This window comes from Neodothiora populina (genome assembly GCF_041146345.1).
Source record: "Neodothiora populina strain CPC 39397 chromosome Unknown canker_contig_11, whole genome shotgun sequence".
In the NCBI taxonomy this organism is placed as follows: domain Eukaryota; kingdom Fungi; phylum Ascomycota; class Dothideomycetes; order Dothideales; family Dothioraceae; genus Neodothiora; species Neodothiora populina.
Genome location: NW_027191410.1, coordinates 1,222,824 through 1,239,621, shown reverse-complemented (window position 1 = coordinate 1,239,621; position 16,798 = coordinate 1,222,824). Strand labels below are relative to the sequence as shown.

Below are 16,798 nucleotides of genomic sequence, written 5' to 3'. Positions count from 1 at the left end.
CAATGGCAGCATTCGAGGCATTCTGGTTGTCTTTGGATATGGCTCCGAAATAGACCGCCATGTAGATGTGAGACACGCATTGCAAAGAGAGACCGACTATGAAACAGTCTTCGTCCGAGCCTGTCAATGAGGCCCCACGCGAAGAGCATGGTAAAGGCCAACTTGACCAACCCATATGCGCCAGAGGTGATCAGCGAAGTGGACGATCCGGTAACGCCGGCGTACTGGAAAATTTGCGAAATGTAGTACGTTATCCCGTTGCCGCCGGTCCATTGCCTGAAAAAGCATTAGCTTCTGGTCTCGATCATGTATGGTTTGGGAGGGCATACGCGACGGTCTGCATGGCGATTGCAAGAAAAAATCGTCTTCTCAAGTCCGGCATATTAATGATTTCCGCTGCAGAGCTACGGAAAGAGGACCGGTCCTTTGAATCTGCAATCATACGAGCATCGATTTCGACACTGTGACATTCTGCCAATAATGCCGGATGATCTGCGCGCATTCCACGTAGTCGACTGAGAGAGTCCAAGGCCTCCTCGTACCTACCACGACTCGCTAGCCAACGCGGGCTCTCCCTTAGCAGGAAGGAACCACAAAATACCAGGCCGACCGGAATGAGTGGTATAGCCTGTACCAGCCTATATTGCTTGCGCGTTGGAGCCATGTGCAAATTCGCACCGTAATTGGTAAAAACCCTGCGTGTGGAAAAAGCGACCTGGCAATAGTAGGGAAGATACGACCAACCTATAGCAAGAATCGCCAGCAAAACAACCATGTACATACTGACTGCCAATCCTCTTCGCTTCGCTGTAGCGACCTCCGACAGCATTAGTGGAGAGATGACAGTCAACGCTCCTGCCCCCAGCCCTCCCCAGATCCTCGCAACGAGAAGCAGTCCGTACAATCCGGAGGAGAAGACCTGTACCAGGATACCGCTAGCCCACACGAGGATCGCAAGCCGATATGACCACAGCCTTCCAAACTTATCACTAAAGAAGAACGCAATAAGCGATCCGAGAGCAGCACCTAAAACCAAAAGAGGTTATATTGGCTGTTCGATTCGCAAGCCCTGTCGCGTTATGCACCCAGTGCGACTTTCCGAGGTTGAAGTCATTTTTGAACGAGGGCAGAGTCACACTGGCGCTGTATCCTCCCTCGTCGTACCCTTGATCTGATCTTTAGCGCTGCCCGATGATTTTGCATATGTTGAAGGTGTTCGAGGTTGTTACCTTTAAGTATGCCACCTGCTGATAGTATAACTAATGTGTATATATAAGACGGTACGATCTTCATAGTAACCATCTTCTGTTCTTTTGGGTTGTTTGCATCTGGTCACGTCCAACAAACTGGGGAATCCGACAGCAGTGAGGGGCATGTCCATATATCACCCGGTGCAGAAAGCACTGCGCCTATCACACATGGTGATGGGTGTGGACTATTCGAAGGAAGACGTGAGGGTCCGGAGATCGTACCCCATCCGGTTAGCCGAGTGTAAGCCCGTCTATCGGACAACAAACACCTCTTAGAAAGCAAATGCGGCTGCTTCGACGATCCGCCAATGACTAATTCTACTCCTGCATGCAAATGTGCCCATCCATATATTTGTTTTGCTCCTCTGGTCTTGCTATCTCGCCTTCAGCTTTGACTTCGTTGAGACTTTGTTGTTTCGTCTTGATTGATACACGTCGTGTTCGGAGTTTGTGCTCCAGACTTAAACCGAAATGTATGCGTACCCACCAACATGTCGAGTCGCTCGACAAGCATGTTCAGGTCTATCGAAGAGAATTAGTGCAGAACGTATTACGACACGGTACGTGATATGCCCGAGAGATTGCAGAGGTCTTATCATGGCCTTCGAAAGAAAGCGCCGCTCTTGTAGTATATACAAAAGCATGCGCAATAATGCCTACCTAGTGCTTACATACTCCGTAACTCAAACAGTCCAATCACAACCTGCACACAGACAGCAACACACACGCAGTCCAGCGCCCAACGAAGCAGCAATAAACCGGCGTGGAGCTACTCGACGTCTTCTCAGTCGATACTCTCGCGAATGCCAAAGACGGCCTGGGACTCGCATATGCACGTGACATCGCCCGACTACGCTCTAGCTAGCACAGCGGCATACAAGCCATCTCTACACAGTCTCGAGCAGGCCATGGCGTTCGAGTCAACGATTGGCGTTTCTAACATCGTGCTGGTCCAGCCTTCTATCTACGGGAATGATAACTCGTGTTTGCTCGATGCGCTGAAGGCCGTCGGGCCGAGACATGGGCGTGGTGTTGTGGGGATTGATCCTGCGACTATCGATGTGGGGATTATGAAAGAATGGCATGAGATGGGTGTGAGGGGTGTAAGGCTCAATCTTAAGTCTACTAATGCTCGCTTCACCGAGGAGTCTTTGTCGGATATGCTACTGGCTTATGCGAAGGTTGTCAGGCCTATGAATTGGGTCTTGGAGCTTTTTGTTGGTATGGAAAGTATTGAGATGCTGGAGCGTGTTATCAAGAAGTTGGAGGGTGTTCGGCTGTGTATCGCGCATTTCGGAGCTCCTACCCTGCCATCGAAGAACATGCTCGATCCGTATGGTCTGGAAGGATTTCGATCGCTCACGAATCTGTTACAGGATGGAAATACGTGGGTGAAGCTTTCGGCTGCCTATCGCTTCGACTCGGACCCAAACATGAGATGCATTGCAACGGTAGGAAAGGAGTTGTTGAGAGTCGCTGGTGACCGTGCAGTGTTTGCGTCTGACTGGCCGCACACCAGATTCGACGGTTTGGATGTCAAGCCTTTCGTTGCGCAATGCCTCAGATGGACCGAGGAGCTCGGCGTGACAGAGAAGGTGTTTTGCACGAACGCAGAGGAACTTTGGGATGTTGCTTGATTGGATTCCGTAGGTTATATGTCATCTATGCATGTGTAGTGATTATATCGAATATGGTGAACGAGCAAAATACATGATCTGAGCGATGACCAGCACAACTAGAGCTTCGAGGGCTTCCAGACAGGGCTCCTCTTTTCAGCGAAGGCTTCGAGTCCCTCCCGAACGTTCTCCCCTTCGAACAGCTTTCTGCTGAACCTATCATCGACATTTTGATAAGCTCTCTCGACGCTGGCGCTTTCCCAGACTTCTCTCAATGCGGCCCGCGTGACGATGATTGAATCAGGGGAGATGGCTGCGATTTGAGCGGCGAGTTGGACAGCCTCATCAACCACCATTTCTTGCGAACAGGCTATCCTGTTGATAAGCCGAAGATCCTTTGCTTCTGTTGCTGATAGCCTTCGCCCTGTCATCGCTATCTCACCGGCAAGTGGTAGACCTAGATTGCGGACCAGGCGAGGAATACCACCCGCGCCAGCATAGAGACCTCGCAAGACTTCCGGGAGACCGAAACTAGCTCCAGGCGCGGCTATGGTCAAATCACTGTTGTTGGGTCAGTACTTGTATCGACACATTGTTCAAGTCAAAAGTGATGATCACCAGTTCAAAACAATCTCAAACCCTCCTCCCAGCGCAAACCCATTCACAGCCGCGACGATCGGCTTTTTTCCAACCCTGCGACTGATGCCCGCAAACCCAGACGGCGGATGCCATTCCAGCCATGGCTCACTGTTGACTTTCTTGCTATCGCGCGAATTCAATTCAATCAGATCCTGACCTGCACAAAACGCCTTCTTGCCCGCGCCAGTGATGATGGCGACACGTAGATCGGGTTGTTCGTCGAACCACCGGAATAAGGCGTCCATTCGCCAGTGAAGCTTGAATGGTATCGAGTTCATTTGCTTCTCGCGATCGATGGTCACGAGAAGAACGTGTGGGGCTGGGTTGGTAATTCGGACGCCTTCGACCTTCGGAGGCTGAGTCTGCATTTCGCTTGGATTGGAGGACCAGATCTTTATCGAGTGTCTATATGATATGTATATATCCGCATTTCTTGATTTCAGACCGACGTATGGAGAACCCCGAGTCAAGCGAAAGGATACAAGAAATCGTGCCGAGGTAGACTTACCCCAAGGTGGGGGAGCTGCGATACCCCAAGAGGGCAACGGGGTAAACCACTCACAACTGTTGATCATGCAAAAGAGTAAGAACAATACAAGAGGTTGAAAAATGACTGATACGAGACACAACGTGATAGCTCTAGTGTCAGTAAATGTCCTTTAGAAAACGACCGTCATGGAACCCCCCTACTACACCCCAGTGATCATAGGCGTAGGCGACGTCGTGAACCGCCTGACAACCCTAAGCGAAACAATCGAACCACTAGATATCATCTTTCAAGCAATAGAACTTGCCCTGCACGATACCGGCATCAGCGACCGACATCGACAGCAACTTCGAAGCGAGATCGACAGTCTCGATATCGTCAGGACATGGACGTGGCCATACCCGGATCTGCCAACCTTGCTGGCCGCCAGATTGGGTGTAAGGCCGAGACATAAGTCTTATAGTGGAAATGGCGGGAATCAGCCAGCTAGGATATTCGATGATGCCGCTCGTCGTGTTGCGAGAGGGGAGGCAAAGGTGGCGATCGTGGCTGGCGGTGAAGCTTTAGCATCGTGTATGTATATTTGTAAAAAAGGCGTATCAACTGCCGTGACTTTGCTGATAGATCTCAGTGACGGCATATGCAAAAGCTGGCAGGCTACCTCCACCGGATTGGACAAAAGTGGAGCAGTCGGTTGACTCCATATTCTCACCTACAACCCAGGAATTCCCAGAAGGTGAGTCGAACGACGATATCCCGAAAGTGGGGGGGATAACACTGAATATCCCGACCAGGTCACGGCGCAGTACATTCGATAGGGGCTCCGATCCAAGTCTACCCACTCTACGAACACGGATTTCGAGCCCACCGAAAGCAGTCTCTCCTCGACAACAACCGTGAATCCGCACGATTATACGCCGATTTCGCCAAAGCCGCCGAGCAAAACATGTATTCTTGGAACTACGGCAAGTCAGCGAAGACAGCCGAGGAGATCGGGACGGTTTCGAAGCGCAACAGGATGATCTGTTCTCCGTATCCATTGCTTATGAATGCATTCAATACTGTAGATTTGGCTGCTGCTTGTTTGTTGACTTCGACACAGTACGCTGAGGAGCTTGGTGTTCCTAGGCGTAAGTGGGTATTTCCTTTAGGAGGGGCAGGGACAGAAGATAGTGAGAATTGTGAGACTCACGTCCGAGTAATTGTGCCGGAAGAATACTGACATAGACATGATTACAATAGTCTGGGAAAGGCCGAACTACCACTCTTGTCCCGCACTCTCAGCATCTATCGACGCAGCACTAGTAGCCAGCGGCTTGAAGAAAGAAGAAATCGACCTGTTTGATTTCTACTCGTGAGTCTTGCTTTTCCATATCAAACCCACCCTCTTACTCAGCGAACGCCGACTTACCCGACGAAACCCCCCAGCTGCTTCCCAATCGTCCCAAAGCTAGCCTGCGCACACCTCGACCTGCCGATAACAGGCGGCAAAAAGCCAATAACACTACTAGGCGGGCTGACGTCTTTCGGAGGCGCAGGGAATAACTACGCACTACATGTGAGGACTCCCCCGTTTTTACTTACCACAGAATTCCCACACAAAATTAGACGATTCCCTCAACTGACATGTAAAAGGCAATAACGACTACAACGCGCGCTCTGCGCTCCGGAAAAGGCACCACAGCTCTTGTGCTCGCAAACGGGGGATGTCTGACCTATCAGCACGCGGTGTGTTTCTCAACCACTGCGCCACATGAGACGAGGAGATATCCAGAGAAGAATCCACTCCAGGCCGTTTTGGTTTCGAAGGATGTACCGCCGGTCATTGATGGCGAAGAAGAGGTGGAAGGCGAGGCTGTTATAGAGGTACATATCCATTCCATCTCTGTTTCCCCATTTGGCAGAATAGAGTTCTCATCTCTCCCTTCTACCCGTGACCTTGACTAACGAGCGAGAGAGAAAAGACGTACACAATCGACTATTCTCGAGCCAACACTGCCGTGCTAGGACATATCGTCTGCAGATCAGTGAAGAGCGGACATCGGTTCCTGGCGAATCACGGTGACGAGGACACGTTGCGCAGACTCGCGAGTGGAGTTGAGGATCCGATTGGGAGGAGGGTTGTGGTCTTTGGTGATGAGAAGATGAAGGGGCGGAGGCTTGTTGTGTTTAGGGAGCAGGGGGCTAGGCTCTGATTTGTTGAGATTGTTGATGGGATTGTCTTGGAGGTTAGTGAGGGAGAGGAATAAGTGGTTGATTTGGGGTTTACCTTTTTTTTTTTTTTTTTTTTTTCTTTGAGATGTAAAGTTGTATTATTGTTTTTGTTGGGTATCTACAGAATTTGTTCTTTTTATGTGTCGTATATGTACATTAAATACAAAATAATCGCCAAGACAGAAGAGATCTATTCATCATCATTGTCATCATGCCTCGCCTTCCTTTCCGCGGATCGAAGTCATCGAATCATCGCTCTTCTTGATGTACCTCGCCTGGTTGATGAACGGACTATTCGCCCTGATGCTGCTCCCCCACACCAACAAAACCAACGGCGCGCAAGCAAGCAACATACCCAGGAAAGCCAGCAGGGTGCTAGCCCAGTGGAATCCGAGGTTTGTGTACATGCTCTGAGCACTGAGCGGCAAGAAAGCCGAGAGCACGTTCTCGCCGAACCCGATGACGCCGACCGCGCTGGCGGCGTACATCGAGTAGCAATCCGTCACGTAGTCGGCGATGGCAATGACGATGACGTTGATTCCGAAGCCGACCATGGCCATGCCGATCGCGGGCGCGACCCATGTTACTTCGGGGTAGGACGTCCAGGCATACACGAACATGCCGCCCGTGACGCCCACGAAGCCGCCTACGATACTGACGTACAGACGGGCTTCGGGGATGGGTTCGCCGGGGTTTTCCTTGTTGCGCGCTGCGGATGCGAAGTAGAGGCGTGACGACAGCAGGGAGCCTGACCAGCCGAGGATCTCGCCGATGACGACGGCCGCTTGCACGTAGCCTGCTTGTGCTGCGTTCCAGCCGTAGAGACCGGCAAAGACTTGTTCGACAGATTGGGTGAAGAGGTAGACGGTCCCGACGGAGAAAGCGGACCAGCACGTGAAGCTGAATACGACGTATTCGGTGCATAGCATGTAGATGGGTCGCTTGACACTCGTGACAAAGATTTGCAGGAATGATTTTTCTTCCAGTTCTTCGCGCGTGAATGCTTGCTTGCCTGTTTTGGCTCGGATTTGCTTTGCGCGGCGGCGCAGGATCACCGGGCCTCTGGTTTCTTGGATGACGATGACATAGATGGGAAAGAAAACGCCCATGTAGATAAGCTGGATGTAGCCGATCCATCGCCAGTTGAGGTGGGCAAAGATGCCGCCACCTATCACGGGTCCCAGGGTGGATCCGACAAGGTAGACAGTAACGAACAATGACATGGGCACGGTGCGGCCCACATCTCCCTCCCAGATGTCGCAGATGATGGCACCTACCGAGTTGGCCAAGATGGACACACAGGCTCCAGCGAAGAAGCGTGTGATGATCAGAGTGGCAAAGTTCTGTGCGAGCGCTTGGGGGATGAGGAAGCACAGAAAGACGAAATAAGTGCCAAGGAATGGCCAGCGGATGCCAAAGTCTTCCATCAAAGGTAATATAGTCATCATGGACAAGGCTCCTCCCAAGGTCCAGCTGGCGACTGGCCAGTATGAGTTTGGAAACGTAGCATCGCTGACGCCAAATCTATCGTTGATGGCCTCGTGAGCAACAGTGATTATGGTGCCATTGAGAAGCGAGGTAAGTGTTGCGAATAGTGCGACGGCGGTGATGATGACTTTCTTCTTCTTGGGCCAATTGAAAGGATTTTCCGGGTCAAGGGGTCCCGTCCAGTCTACTATTTCGACGTCTGACTTTGACTCTTGCCGAACACATTGGTCCTTTAATCTGTTGTCCTCGTCTGCCCTCGTCATGTTGACAGTATGTTGATCATGACTAAGAGTCGGCACCATCCCCTCAGGAGTATGACTAGACTCCCGCGTCAGAAGCCTCAGCGGGGTAGACATTTGACTTGTAGATTGTTTCTCTTATACTGCACAAGAGCAAGAAAATATCAAGGTACTGGCAGCAGCGCTGTGGCAATTGAGAAAGCGAAGAACAAATGCAGAAAGAAAAGGTATCATAGTACAATGTGAACAGACATCAGACAAGCAGGAAAAGAAGGGATATTTACATTCAGGAAGCGAAAGGCAGAAAGTGGTTTGAGTTTGTCATGATTTGAACAGCGACGACAGCATAAATGCTGAGGTCATGAAAAGGACGTTCCGACGATCCGGATGGGGTTTAGCGGGTCGTAAGAGGCGGCAGCGGTTGGCTGGCTTTAGTTGCCTCTTTGGATTCATGGACGGTAGTGGTATAGAAGTGCGCTCTCACACGACTGTTTCGATGTCTATACGATGCTTGGTAGTCCGAGCTGTGTTTTCGAGTCCACCTTTATGTTTTGTTGCTTCTGGTAGAGGATACAGAGTCCACTGGCCTTTGACTCGTAGAGAACTCTTTCGTAGAGAACTCTTGCCAGCACTGGATGTCTCTCGCTTGTTGCTTTGGCGGGCTATTCCCAAAGGAGTAGTTGTTGACGATTCTTGGCAGAAGCAGTACTTGAGGTGCATAGAGAATTTAATGCCTGCGACGTACCTACTGTAGTATGACGACCCAGGCAGTACTGTAAGTCGCCCGTGTTGATTAGCAAGCAGCATTTTGTGCCGATTGTGATAAAGGTCCATGACAAGAGCGGTACCCGTGTGGCCCAGGTGACATCCATGGATGTTTTGGTGAGGCGGAGACGCGCAAGAGAGAGCGGGCGCCGCGGTCCCCGCAGCCATGTAATTACTTGCTTGCCCATCGAGCGTCACTTGTTCCTTTGATCCTACAATTCATGTAGGCGAGTCGTCATGACTCCACCATAGCTCTTCGACTGGGCCATGATTACTGATTCTGCCCCCTTGTAGGAGCAACGGGTGTCTGGCGGTCGTCATGTGTCGTGTCTCGACAGATGCAGGTAGAAAGCCAATGTCTCCTCACAATCAGATGGCGCCCAGATGATGGCCGCCAAGAGATCTGGTGGGGTCCGTTGCGGCAAGATAAGGATAGGATGGATACGGTATAGGGTAGAGTCGTCAGTGGTAATTAGCTCAGTTGTACTGTAGGTCAGCAGTCCAGCTCTAATCCACCATTTCCTCAACACAAAACCAGTTCATTGAGCAACTACTTAAGCAACTCATCGTATCTCTTGTCAAAGCACATGCTATAGCGGACAGCAATGGCTCCCAACTACAAAGCAGCTCTCAAGGCCATCGACGAAGCCCACGCCCAAGACCCCAAGAAGGTCACGATCGACGGCACCGAGACGCCCTACGAACTGCACTATGCCAACAAGATGACGGCCTATCTGGACAAGAGATCGCCAGATGCCTCGGACGTCGTCAAGCTCGCCATCCGCGCCCAACACTTTCGCCGCTGGGAGGTCCCGCGAGACTCGTACCCCATGACGCGCATCGGCTACCACAGTTGGCGGACATACCTGAAGAAGCGACAGGCTCAGCTCGTTGCCCCTATCCTGCAAGAGAACGGGTACTCTGACGAGGACATCATCAAGTGTCGCGGCATGATTGAGAAACAGGGTCTTGCTCAGGGCAATGCAGACACTCAGGTCCTCGAGGACGTCGCCTGTCTGGTCTTCCTCGACGATCAGTTCGAGGCCTTTGAAAAGGAGCACGATGAAGACAAGATCATCAAGATTCTACAGAAGACCTGGGGAAAGATGAGTCCCGAGGGCCATAAGTTGGCCTTGGAGATGCACATGGCACAGAGGTCTCAAGAACTGGTCGAGAAGGCACTTGCCGGTTGATCTACACTTGACGATACGCCGGCCTCATGGCTGCCTCAAATTCCTCTGCCGCCGTCGACCTCCAGATTGACTCCTGTGATGAACTTGCCTTCGTCCGAGGCCAAGTACACGGCAGCGTTGGCGACATCTTGAGGCTCCGTCAACCTCTGCAGCGGGATGGCTTCGGCGTATTTCTTGCGGTTCTCTGGCGTGTCCTTGACCCCGACGAAGGACTCAAAGAGACCTGTCCCCGAAAGCAGAGGGCAGATTGCGTTGACTCTGATCTGATCTGGCCCATACTCTGCCGCCAGACCTTTGGTCGCCTGCATCATGTCAGTCCTGCTGTTTGCACATTGGTAGATTCTCTTACATTGGACACGGCTGCCTTGGAGCTGTTGTACCAGACCAGTCCAGGTCTAGGCCTGATGCTGCCAATACTAGCAATGTTGATGATACTCCCACCACCACGCTTCTGTACTTGCGGAATAGCGACTTTGGCGCTCCAGAAGATGCTCTTGACATTGACCTTGAACACCCTCTCCCACTCGTCATCCGTCACTTCCGCCGTCGGCTTGTTGCGATAAGTCGTTCCTGCGTTATTGACCACGATGTCAAGCCCTCCCCACTCCTTGACGATCGTATCAACAGCCGCCTTCCAATCGCTCTCTTGACAAACATTCATCTTGATGCCCTTGCATGACCCCCCGTCGTCGTCGCTCAGCCCTTTGGCCACAGCGAGAGCTCCCTTTTCGTCCAGGTCGCCAATGAGCACTTTTGCTCCCTCGGACACGAATCGTCTGGAGATGGCGGCGCCGAATCCTGCTTCGTTCGCGCCGCCCGTCACGAGAGCCACTTTGCCCTCTAGACGACCGAGCTTGAACTCCGCGGTCGATGATGGCTTGTTGTTGGACATGGCTTCTTCTTATTTTGGAAAGCTTTGGATTAGCTAGAGAGCAGCAATAAACTTCTTTTGTCAATAGAGTGATGAGAAAGAGAAGAATATAGCCTCGTGAGCTGATCATCTACTCTTGTACCAATTACATGGTTCCAAACTCCTCACTCCCCCTGCTTACCTTGTCCCACTTTACCTTACCCTACCTTACCTTGACTTTCCGTACCTTCAGCTTCCACGTACGGGCAAGTTAATGAGGGGGCAGCCTTTGTATAATGCGGGGAAAAGCTACTGTAACTCCGAATTTTGGGGGGGGGGGGGGGGGTTCTCGCTTCATTTGGAGGCAGCCAGCGCGGGGGAGAGGACGACGGTCTGCTTTGAACATGTCGATCATCCGGGCGAACAAGGCAATACTTTGTACTGTACTGTAACGTACTACTACCCTGACCCCGCCACTCGTGACGGCGCCATGGAAGATTCTGAAAGGAATAAGGATCGTAGCATCTAATTGTATCGTGTCTCTCTTTGACTACCTAGACGAAATCGCTGCGCTAGAAACAAAAAATGTCTAAACACTGTGTGGAGAATCTTGTTGTCCAGGGCAGGTAGGCAGACAGACACCAAACGCCACTGATACCCACTTTCTGACAGGGGCACCGTCCAAACCTTCTCTCTGACTCGGTTACTTGTCTGATTGATTAGAAACAATCATCGGGCTTCGCCATCCTCGAAGCTCTGGATCTGCACCTTGATGGCGCCGGTCTTGGGGTCTGCGGCCGTCTTGAACGCCTCGACAGCATCCTCGAGAGTGTATCTGTGAGTGATCAACTTCTTGAGATCGATGACGCCTCCTCTTAACAGTCTGATGGCACGAGGCCACGTGTTGGCGTATCGGTACTGGAACTGGAGGTCGACCTCCTTTGTGCTGAGCATCATGAACGGAACCTTGATCTCGTTCTTGCCGACGCCGATGATGAAGACCTTGCCGGCGAACTTGACGCTGTAGATGGCGCCTGCGATGGACGACTCGACGCCCGTGCACTCGAGCGCGACTCGGGGCGCTTCGCCCTCGCACAGCTCGAGCACCTTCTCGGCGAACTGCTCCGGCGTGTGGCTGAACTCGACCTTGTGGGTGCGGACTGTCGGGCAGAACTCCTTGGCGAACTTCAGTCTGCCCTCGTCGATGTCGGTGATGACAATGGGAGATGCACCTGCTGCCTTTACGCAAGCCAGAGTCACGAGACCGATTGGTCCGGCACCGCAGATGACTACGGCGTCGCCGAGCTTGATGTCTGCTCGTTGCACACCTGCGAGGGCAACACTGAGAGGCTCGAGCATGGCGCCCTCCTCGTAGCTCATGTCTCCGATCTTGAAGCACCAGATGGCCGGGTGGTTCAGGTAGCGGCGGAGAAGACCAGGCACGGGCGGTGTCGAGCGGAACTCGACGTTTGTGCAACCGTTGTATCTACCAGTAAGACAAGGCTCACACTTGCCGCAAGGAATCGTGGGCTCGACGGCAACGCGATCACCAATCTCGAGATGTGTCACGGACGGGTGTTTTGCCACAACGACACCTGCGGATTCGTGGCCGAGGATGTGGTCTCCCCTCACCACCATCGTGGGGCCGATGCAGCCCGCGTGCCAAAAGTGTACATCAGAGCTGTAAATCGGCCAGAGATTAGTTGCTTCCTTGCTACAGACTACAAAAAAAAACACATACCCGCAGATTCCAGTGCTCTTGATCGCCACGGTCACTTCGCCGTGCTCCAAAGTCTCACCGCTTTCCACCTGTGCCAACGAAGGCGAAGCGTCTGCAAGCCAGAGATCGTGTGCGGGGTTCGTGTAAACACCAATGTTCGCCTTGGAAGGCTTTGTTATCGTCGTGGTCGAAGACATGGTTGAATGTGTGAGATCTGTGCTAGAGAAAGCAGAAGCGAGTGAGAGTAGAGAAGTCAACAATTGTTTTTCCAACAACGACAAGAAAAGATACAGAAGAGACGACCCTATGAATGCTAATGGGGAAAAAACAGCTCACGATAACCAAAGGCTCAACTCCACGGACCGACTAAAGAAACTTGTGGAGAAACACCAGGGTAAATGTATCTTGTGACCCATGCAGGCACCCGAATTCAAGCGCGAATGGGACGACCTGGCTCATGTCAATTGCCGAGAAATACGATTCCATCTTACCAAAATAAAAAAAATCGTCTACATTTATCCGGTCGACTGTGGAACAATCTACTCGGAAATCTGGTGAGCGGCTTGGGAGATGCGGCAGAAGACAGCGGGTGAATTCTATCCATTCTGGCGGGGGCAAGTTCGAAGCTAAGGTAGAGACTGTGGAGCCCCCCGAAGCCCCACGTCTTTGTGTGCCCGGCTTGGCCGGTTTCAAGGGTCTGTCACCCCGCCGAAAAGTGTATCAACCGTAAGGTAAGATTCACGGAAGGGGAAGAGTCGTTAAGTCCGGGTCACCGCAACTTGTTGATCCCTGACTGGATGCATTTAGTTCTACAATGTGTTGTCTACGGAGAGTCGGGTCTTACACTCGCAGTCTTGAGATGGTTCTAGCTGTCCCTGCATACGCTGATGAGCGTTGAAAAATCATACATAGGACAGTACTTAAATCAAATTGTCCCGAGTTTGACTGATCAGATGGCATTACGACAATATCAACCTCGGCTCTCAGAAGAAATTTTGCATGACACAAGATCACGTGGGCAAGATGGTTTTACTGTGATAGCGAATCCAACAAACTGACATGGAGCTCGTAACTACTCCTCGGGCACGCCTACGGTCTCATAGCTAAGCTTCCATAACTTCTCCTCCAGCTCCTCGTCGTAGGCATACGGCGCATAGCCTGGTCCGCCCTGGTTTTCGCCTGGCTCCCTTGGCGATGCCTCGCCAACATCAGCGAGATAGGTGCCTCCTCTACCTTCCAGATCTGGGCTCACAGCTGCCCAAACCGTTGTCGCTGCACCCTGCTCGGCTGTTATCAAGAGATTCCCGAAGCTCTCCTCACTGAGTGATATCAGGTGCGCCTGTGCCGGATCCATGTTGCTTGCAATACCGGTCGTTAAGATGACACCTGGGTGGAGGGAGAACGCATGCAGACCCTTCGCGCCGTAATGTCGCTCGATCGAGCTTGCCATGTAGATGTTGGCGAGCTTGGACTGACCATAGGCATTCCAGGTGTTATAGTCACCTTTCTTGAAGTGTATGTCGTCGAAGTTGATTTGACACAAAGCGTGACCGGAACTCGCGACATCGATCACACGACTCTGGAAGGAGGCTGAGCTGCTGGACAACATGGTGTCCTTCAGGAGCTGAAAGAAGAGGAAGTGCCCAAAGTGATTGGTGGCTATCTGCGATTCAAGACCATCGTCCGTGAGTGTGTACGGGCAGGCCATGATGCCAGCATTGTTGACCAAGATGTTAAGCGTCTTCTCTTTACTGAGGAACTCTTTGGCGGCCGATCGAACACTGGCGAGACTCGCCGTGTCCAATTTGAGCAGCACGAGCTCGCCTTCTCCGCTAGATCCCGGGTTGCTTTGGATGTCCTTGATGACGGCGGCGCCCTTTTCCAGATTACGGACTGCCAGGTAGATCTTGGCGCCTGTGGCATGTAGAGCTCTTGCCGTCTCGATGCCTATGCCGGATGTGGCGCCGGTGATGATTACCACCTTTCCCTTGAGACCATTCAAAACTCCGGCATCCTTGACAATCTCGAGTGCGGTAGGGCAAGTATGTTCATCAGCACTGAACCTATCAGCGTATGGCTTGTAAGGGGTTTGAGGAGCAGGCATTGTGTGTGCAAGGTGCTGTGATTGACTGTATGTAGTTATGTGAAGGAGGGGACACTTTACGCCACAAGATAGCTTGATCCTATGCACGTAGCTTCAGAATTACTTCTTATATCGATGACCGGGTCGCGGCGGTGGACCATCATCTTGGACTCCACTATGATTAATCATAACGGACTTAAAAGCATGTTTGGCGCATTAACACCGCAGGTTGGTGTTATCTTATCACTACAAATACCCACTGTCATAGCGGACTCTCCTACGTGGTCTGAACCGTCTAGACAAATGCAAACCAGAAAGACCAAAATTGATCTTCGTGACGTAGATTCCCTTGTACTACCGCGAGGCTATGTTTCATCCCGCGTCTCATCTAGATGTCTCGGAGCATTGCCGTCCTGAACATCAAGGCGACCCTGTCCTCTAGCACCGCCAAGCTATGTTCTTCCTCCCCCAAAAAATCATCTGCACTGTCCTAAACTTTCTCGGCTCGCGGAGCCGAAAACAAAAAAAATCCACCGGCAACTCTTGAGATCTGCGCCGTAATCCAGGTATAACGAACTGCTGTCAGCAAGAAAATCATGTCTTTCAGTTTCGACTTCTCGGGAGAGGACATTGATGAGTCTCTGGACCAGAATGGCAATGATGTTGAAATGTCAAACGCCGAGGGGCAGGCCGTGGCTGACCACCATGAGGGCGAGGCTGGTGCTGCTGTTGTAGATGTCAAGCAGCATGATTTCAATGAATTGGTATGTGTGTTGCTCCTGCCTTTGTGAGGAGTGGGTGGTTGGCGAGTCGTGTGTACGATTACATTTCTCTTGTTTCATGGCTCCTATGCGTTTTGCTATGTTCGGAAGAAAGAATACTTGCGATCATGAAATAAGTCCTGTTTTCAGATTATCGTTCCTTGTGTTTGAGATCTCACAAATTGATGTTTATTTGCCCCTTCGTATCTCCTCAAAGGTCCTGAATTCCTAATCGCAATATACGAGACATGGTCATCAGAACCTCAATTGTGGTGGCACCTGCTTTTGCTTCGCATGATCATGTATATAGGACCATAATCAACGTCACAGCCTCTGATACTCGATAGCTCTCTTCACTACCCGATAGACTCTCATACAGCCTGGTGACAATCACATCTCCGACCGGAAAGACGCTGGTCTTGCCTCGCCGCGAACTCTTCGACATCCGGGTACAGCTCATGAGTGAAGCCGATGGCGAAGACGACAACGACCGCACGTTAGCCGACTTGGAGAATTCGGATCTCCGAACAGGCGTGTACGAAGGTGGATTCAAGACTTGGGAGTGCAGCGTGGATCTTGCGAGCTTATTACTGGATCGGGGCCCGAGGAAGGACATTGATGAGATTGTCAAGTGTGATCAGGTTATTGAGGTTAGTTCTTCTGACCAACTCTGCGATGCTGCATATGTTTCCTTCGGACCTTCCGCCACTTTGCACATATCACCTAACGAATCAACAGCTGGGTGCAGGCACCGCTCTCCCCTCACTGACCCTCTTCGCACACTGCATCCGCGAAAGGATCCCGCAATCATTCACACTAGCAGACTACAACGCGTCGGTGCTGTCCCTAGTCACACTCCCCAACCTGCTTCTGACATGGGCTCTGCACACGACGACGACTCCCGAAGCCCTGGTCGACCCAACAAGCAGCCTCGACAATAGCGGCGACCTAGAATTGAGCCCAGCGCTACTCTCGGCCTTCACCTCCTCGCTGGCAGAGATCGGGATCCACCTGACGTTTCTGTCCGGGCCCTGGTCGCCAGCTCTCTCGTCTCTGATCCCCGCCAGCGCCCCGGAAATGGGCACTTTAATCCTGGCTTCTGAGACAATCTACTCGCCGGCATCGACGTCTGCGTTCGTCACGCTTTTGATTTCTCTGCTTTCGCGTGTCAAGATGGCCAAGGCCATAGTCGCTGCGAAAAGAGTGTATTTCGGCGTCGGAGGCAGTGTCGATGCGCTGAAAGTCGAGTGTGCGGAACGGGGGGCGGTTGCGTATGAGGTTGAGAACTCGGGGGTGAAGGGAGTCGATAGGGGTATTGAGGGGGGTGGGGTCGGCAGGGCGCTGGTTGAGGTGCAGATGTATTGAAGCAACAGAGATTCAGAGGATCGAGATCATGAAGATGAAGGAGATATATACAATATGCTATGTAAAACCCCCAGTCGCTTGAGGAAGTCTGTCTGCGCCGCCTATTTCCCAATTCCTCCATCGTAGAG

At 51.8% G+C, this 16,798-nt stretch overlaps 8 protein-coding genes across 8 annotated transcripts; 4 read left to right on the top strand and 4 right to left on the bottom strand.

The window, feature by feature from the left end:
• Positions 1-2,053: 2,053 nt before the first annotated feature.
• Positions 2,054-2,887, top strand: AAFC00_000720 (uncharacterized protein; the record flags this gene model as incomplete). Its single annotated transcript, XM_069347334.1, has 1 exon — positions 2,054-2,887. The coding sequence occupies one exon, from the start codon at positions 2,054-2,056 to the stop codon at positions 2,885-2,887; it is 834 nt and encodes a 277-aa protein (XP_069200592.1).
• A 98-nt stretch (positions 2,888-2,985) lies between these two features.
• Positions 2,986-3,873, bottom strand: AAFC00_000719 (uncharacterized protein; the record flags this gene model as incomplete). The annotated part of the gene is made up of 2 exons (XM_069347324.1): positions 2,986-3,427; positions 3,485-3,873. 2 exons carry the CDS (start codon positions 3,871-3,873, stop codon positions 2,986-2,988), a joined length of 831 nt encoding a protein of 276 aa, XP_069200591.1.
• A 307-nt stretch (positions 3,874-4,180) lies between these two features.
• AAFC00_000718 (uncharacterized protein) lies at positions 4,181-6,187 on the top strand (the record flags this gene model as incomplete). Its single annotated transcript, XM_069348396.1, has 7 exons — positions 4,181-4,565; positions 4,624-4,728; positions 4,787-5,173; positions 5,235-5,346; positions 5,421-5,550; positions 5,628-5,858; positions 5,957-6,187. The coding sequence occupies 7 exons, from the start codon at positions 4,181-4,183 to the stop codon at positions 6,185-6,187; spliced, it is 1,581 nt and encodes a 526-aa protein (XP_069200590.1).
• Positions 6,188-9,303: 3,116 nt separating this feature from the next.
• Positions 9,304-9,891, top strand: AAFC00_000717 (uncharacterized protein; the record flags this gene model as incomplete). The annotated part of the gene is made up of 1 exon (XM_069347307.1): positions 9,304-9,891. The coding sequence occupies one exon, from the start codon at positions 9,304-9,306 to the stop codon at positions 9,889-9,891; it is 588 nt and encodes a 195-aa protein (XP_069200589.1).
• Positions 9,892-9,926: 35 nt separating this feature from the next.
• On the bottom strand, positions 9,927-10,783 carry AAFC00_000716 (uncharacterized protein; the record flags this gene model as incomplete). The annotated part of the gene is made up of 2 exons (XM_069347294.1): positions 9,927-10,193; positions 10,241-10,783. The coding sequence occupies 2 exons, from the start codon at positions 10,781-10,783 to the stop codon at positions 9,927-9,929; spliced, it is 810 nt and encodes a 269-aa protein (XP_069200588.1).
• A 687-nt stretch (positions 10,784-11,470) lies between these two features.
• Positions 11,471-12,658, bottom strand: AAFC00_000715 (uncharacterized protein; the record flags this gene model as incomplete). The annotated part of the gene is made up of 2 exons (XM_069347282.1): positions 11,471-12,422; positions 12,483-12,658. 2 exons carry the CDS (start codon positions 12,656-12,658, stop codon positions 11,471-11,473), a joined length of 1,128 nt encoding a protein of 375 aa, XP_069200587.1.
• An 875-nt stretch (positions 12,659-13,533) lies between these two features.
• On the bottom strand, positions 13,534-14,565 carry AAFC00_000714 (uncharacterized protein; the record flags this gene model as incomplete). The annotated part of the gene is made up of 1 exon (XM_069347270.1): positions 13,534-14,565. One exon carries the CDS (start codon positions 14,563-14,565, stop codon positions 13,534-13,536), a length of 1,032 nt encoding a protein of 343 aa, XP_069200586.1.
• Positions 14,566-15,140: 575 nt separating this feature from the next.
• Positions 15,141-16,670, top strand: AAFC00_000713 (uncharacterized protein; the record flags this gene model as incomplete). Its single annotated transcript, XM_069347261.1, has 3 exons — positions 15,141-15,308; positions 15,653-15,955; positions 16,044-16,670. The coding sequence occupies 3 exons, from the start codon at positions 15,141-15,143 to the stop codon at positions 16,668-16,670; spliced, it is 1,098 nt and encodes a 365-aa protein (XP_069200585.1).
• Between the last annotated feature and the right edge of the window lie 128 nt (positions 16,671-16,798).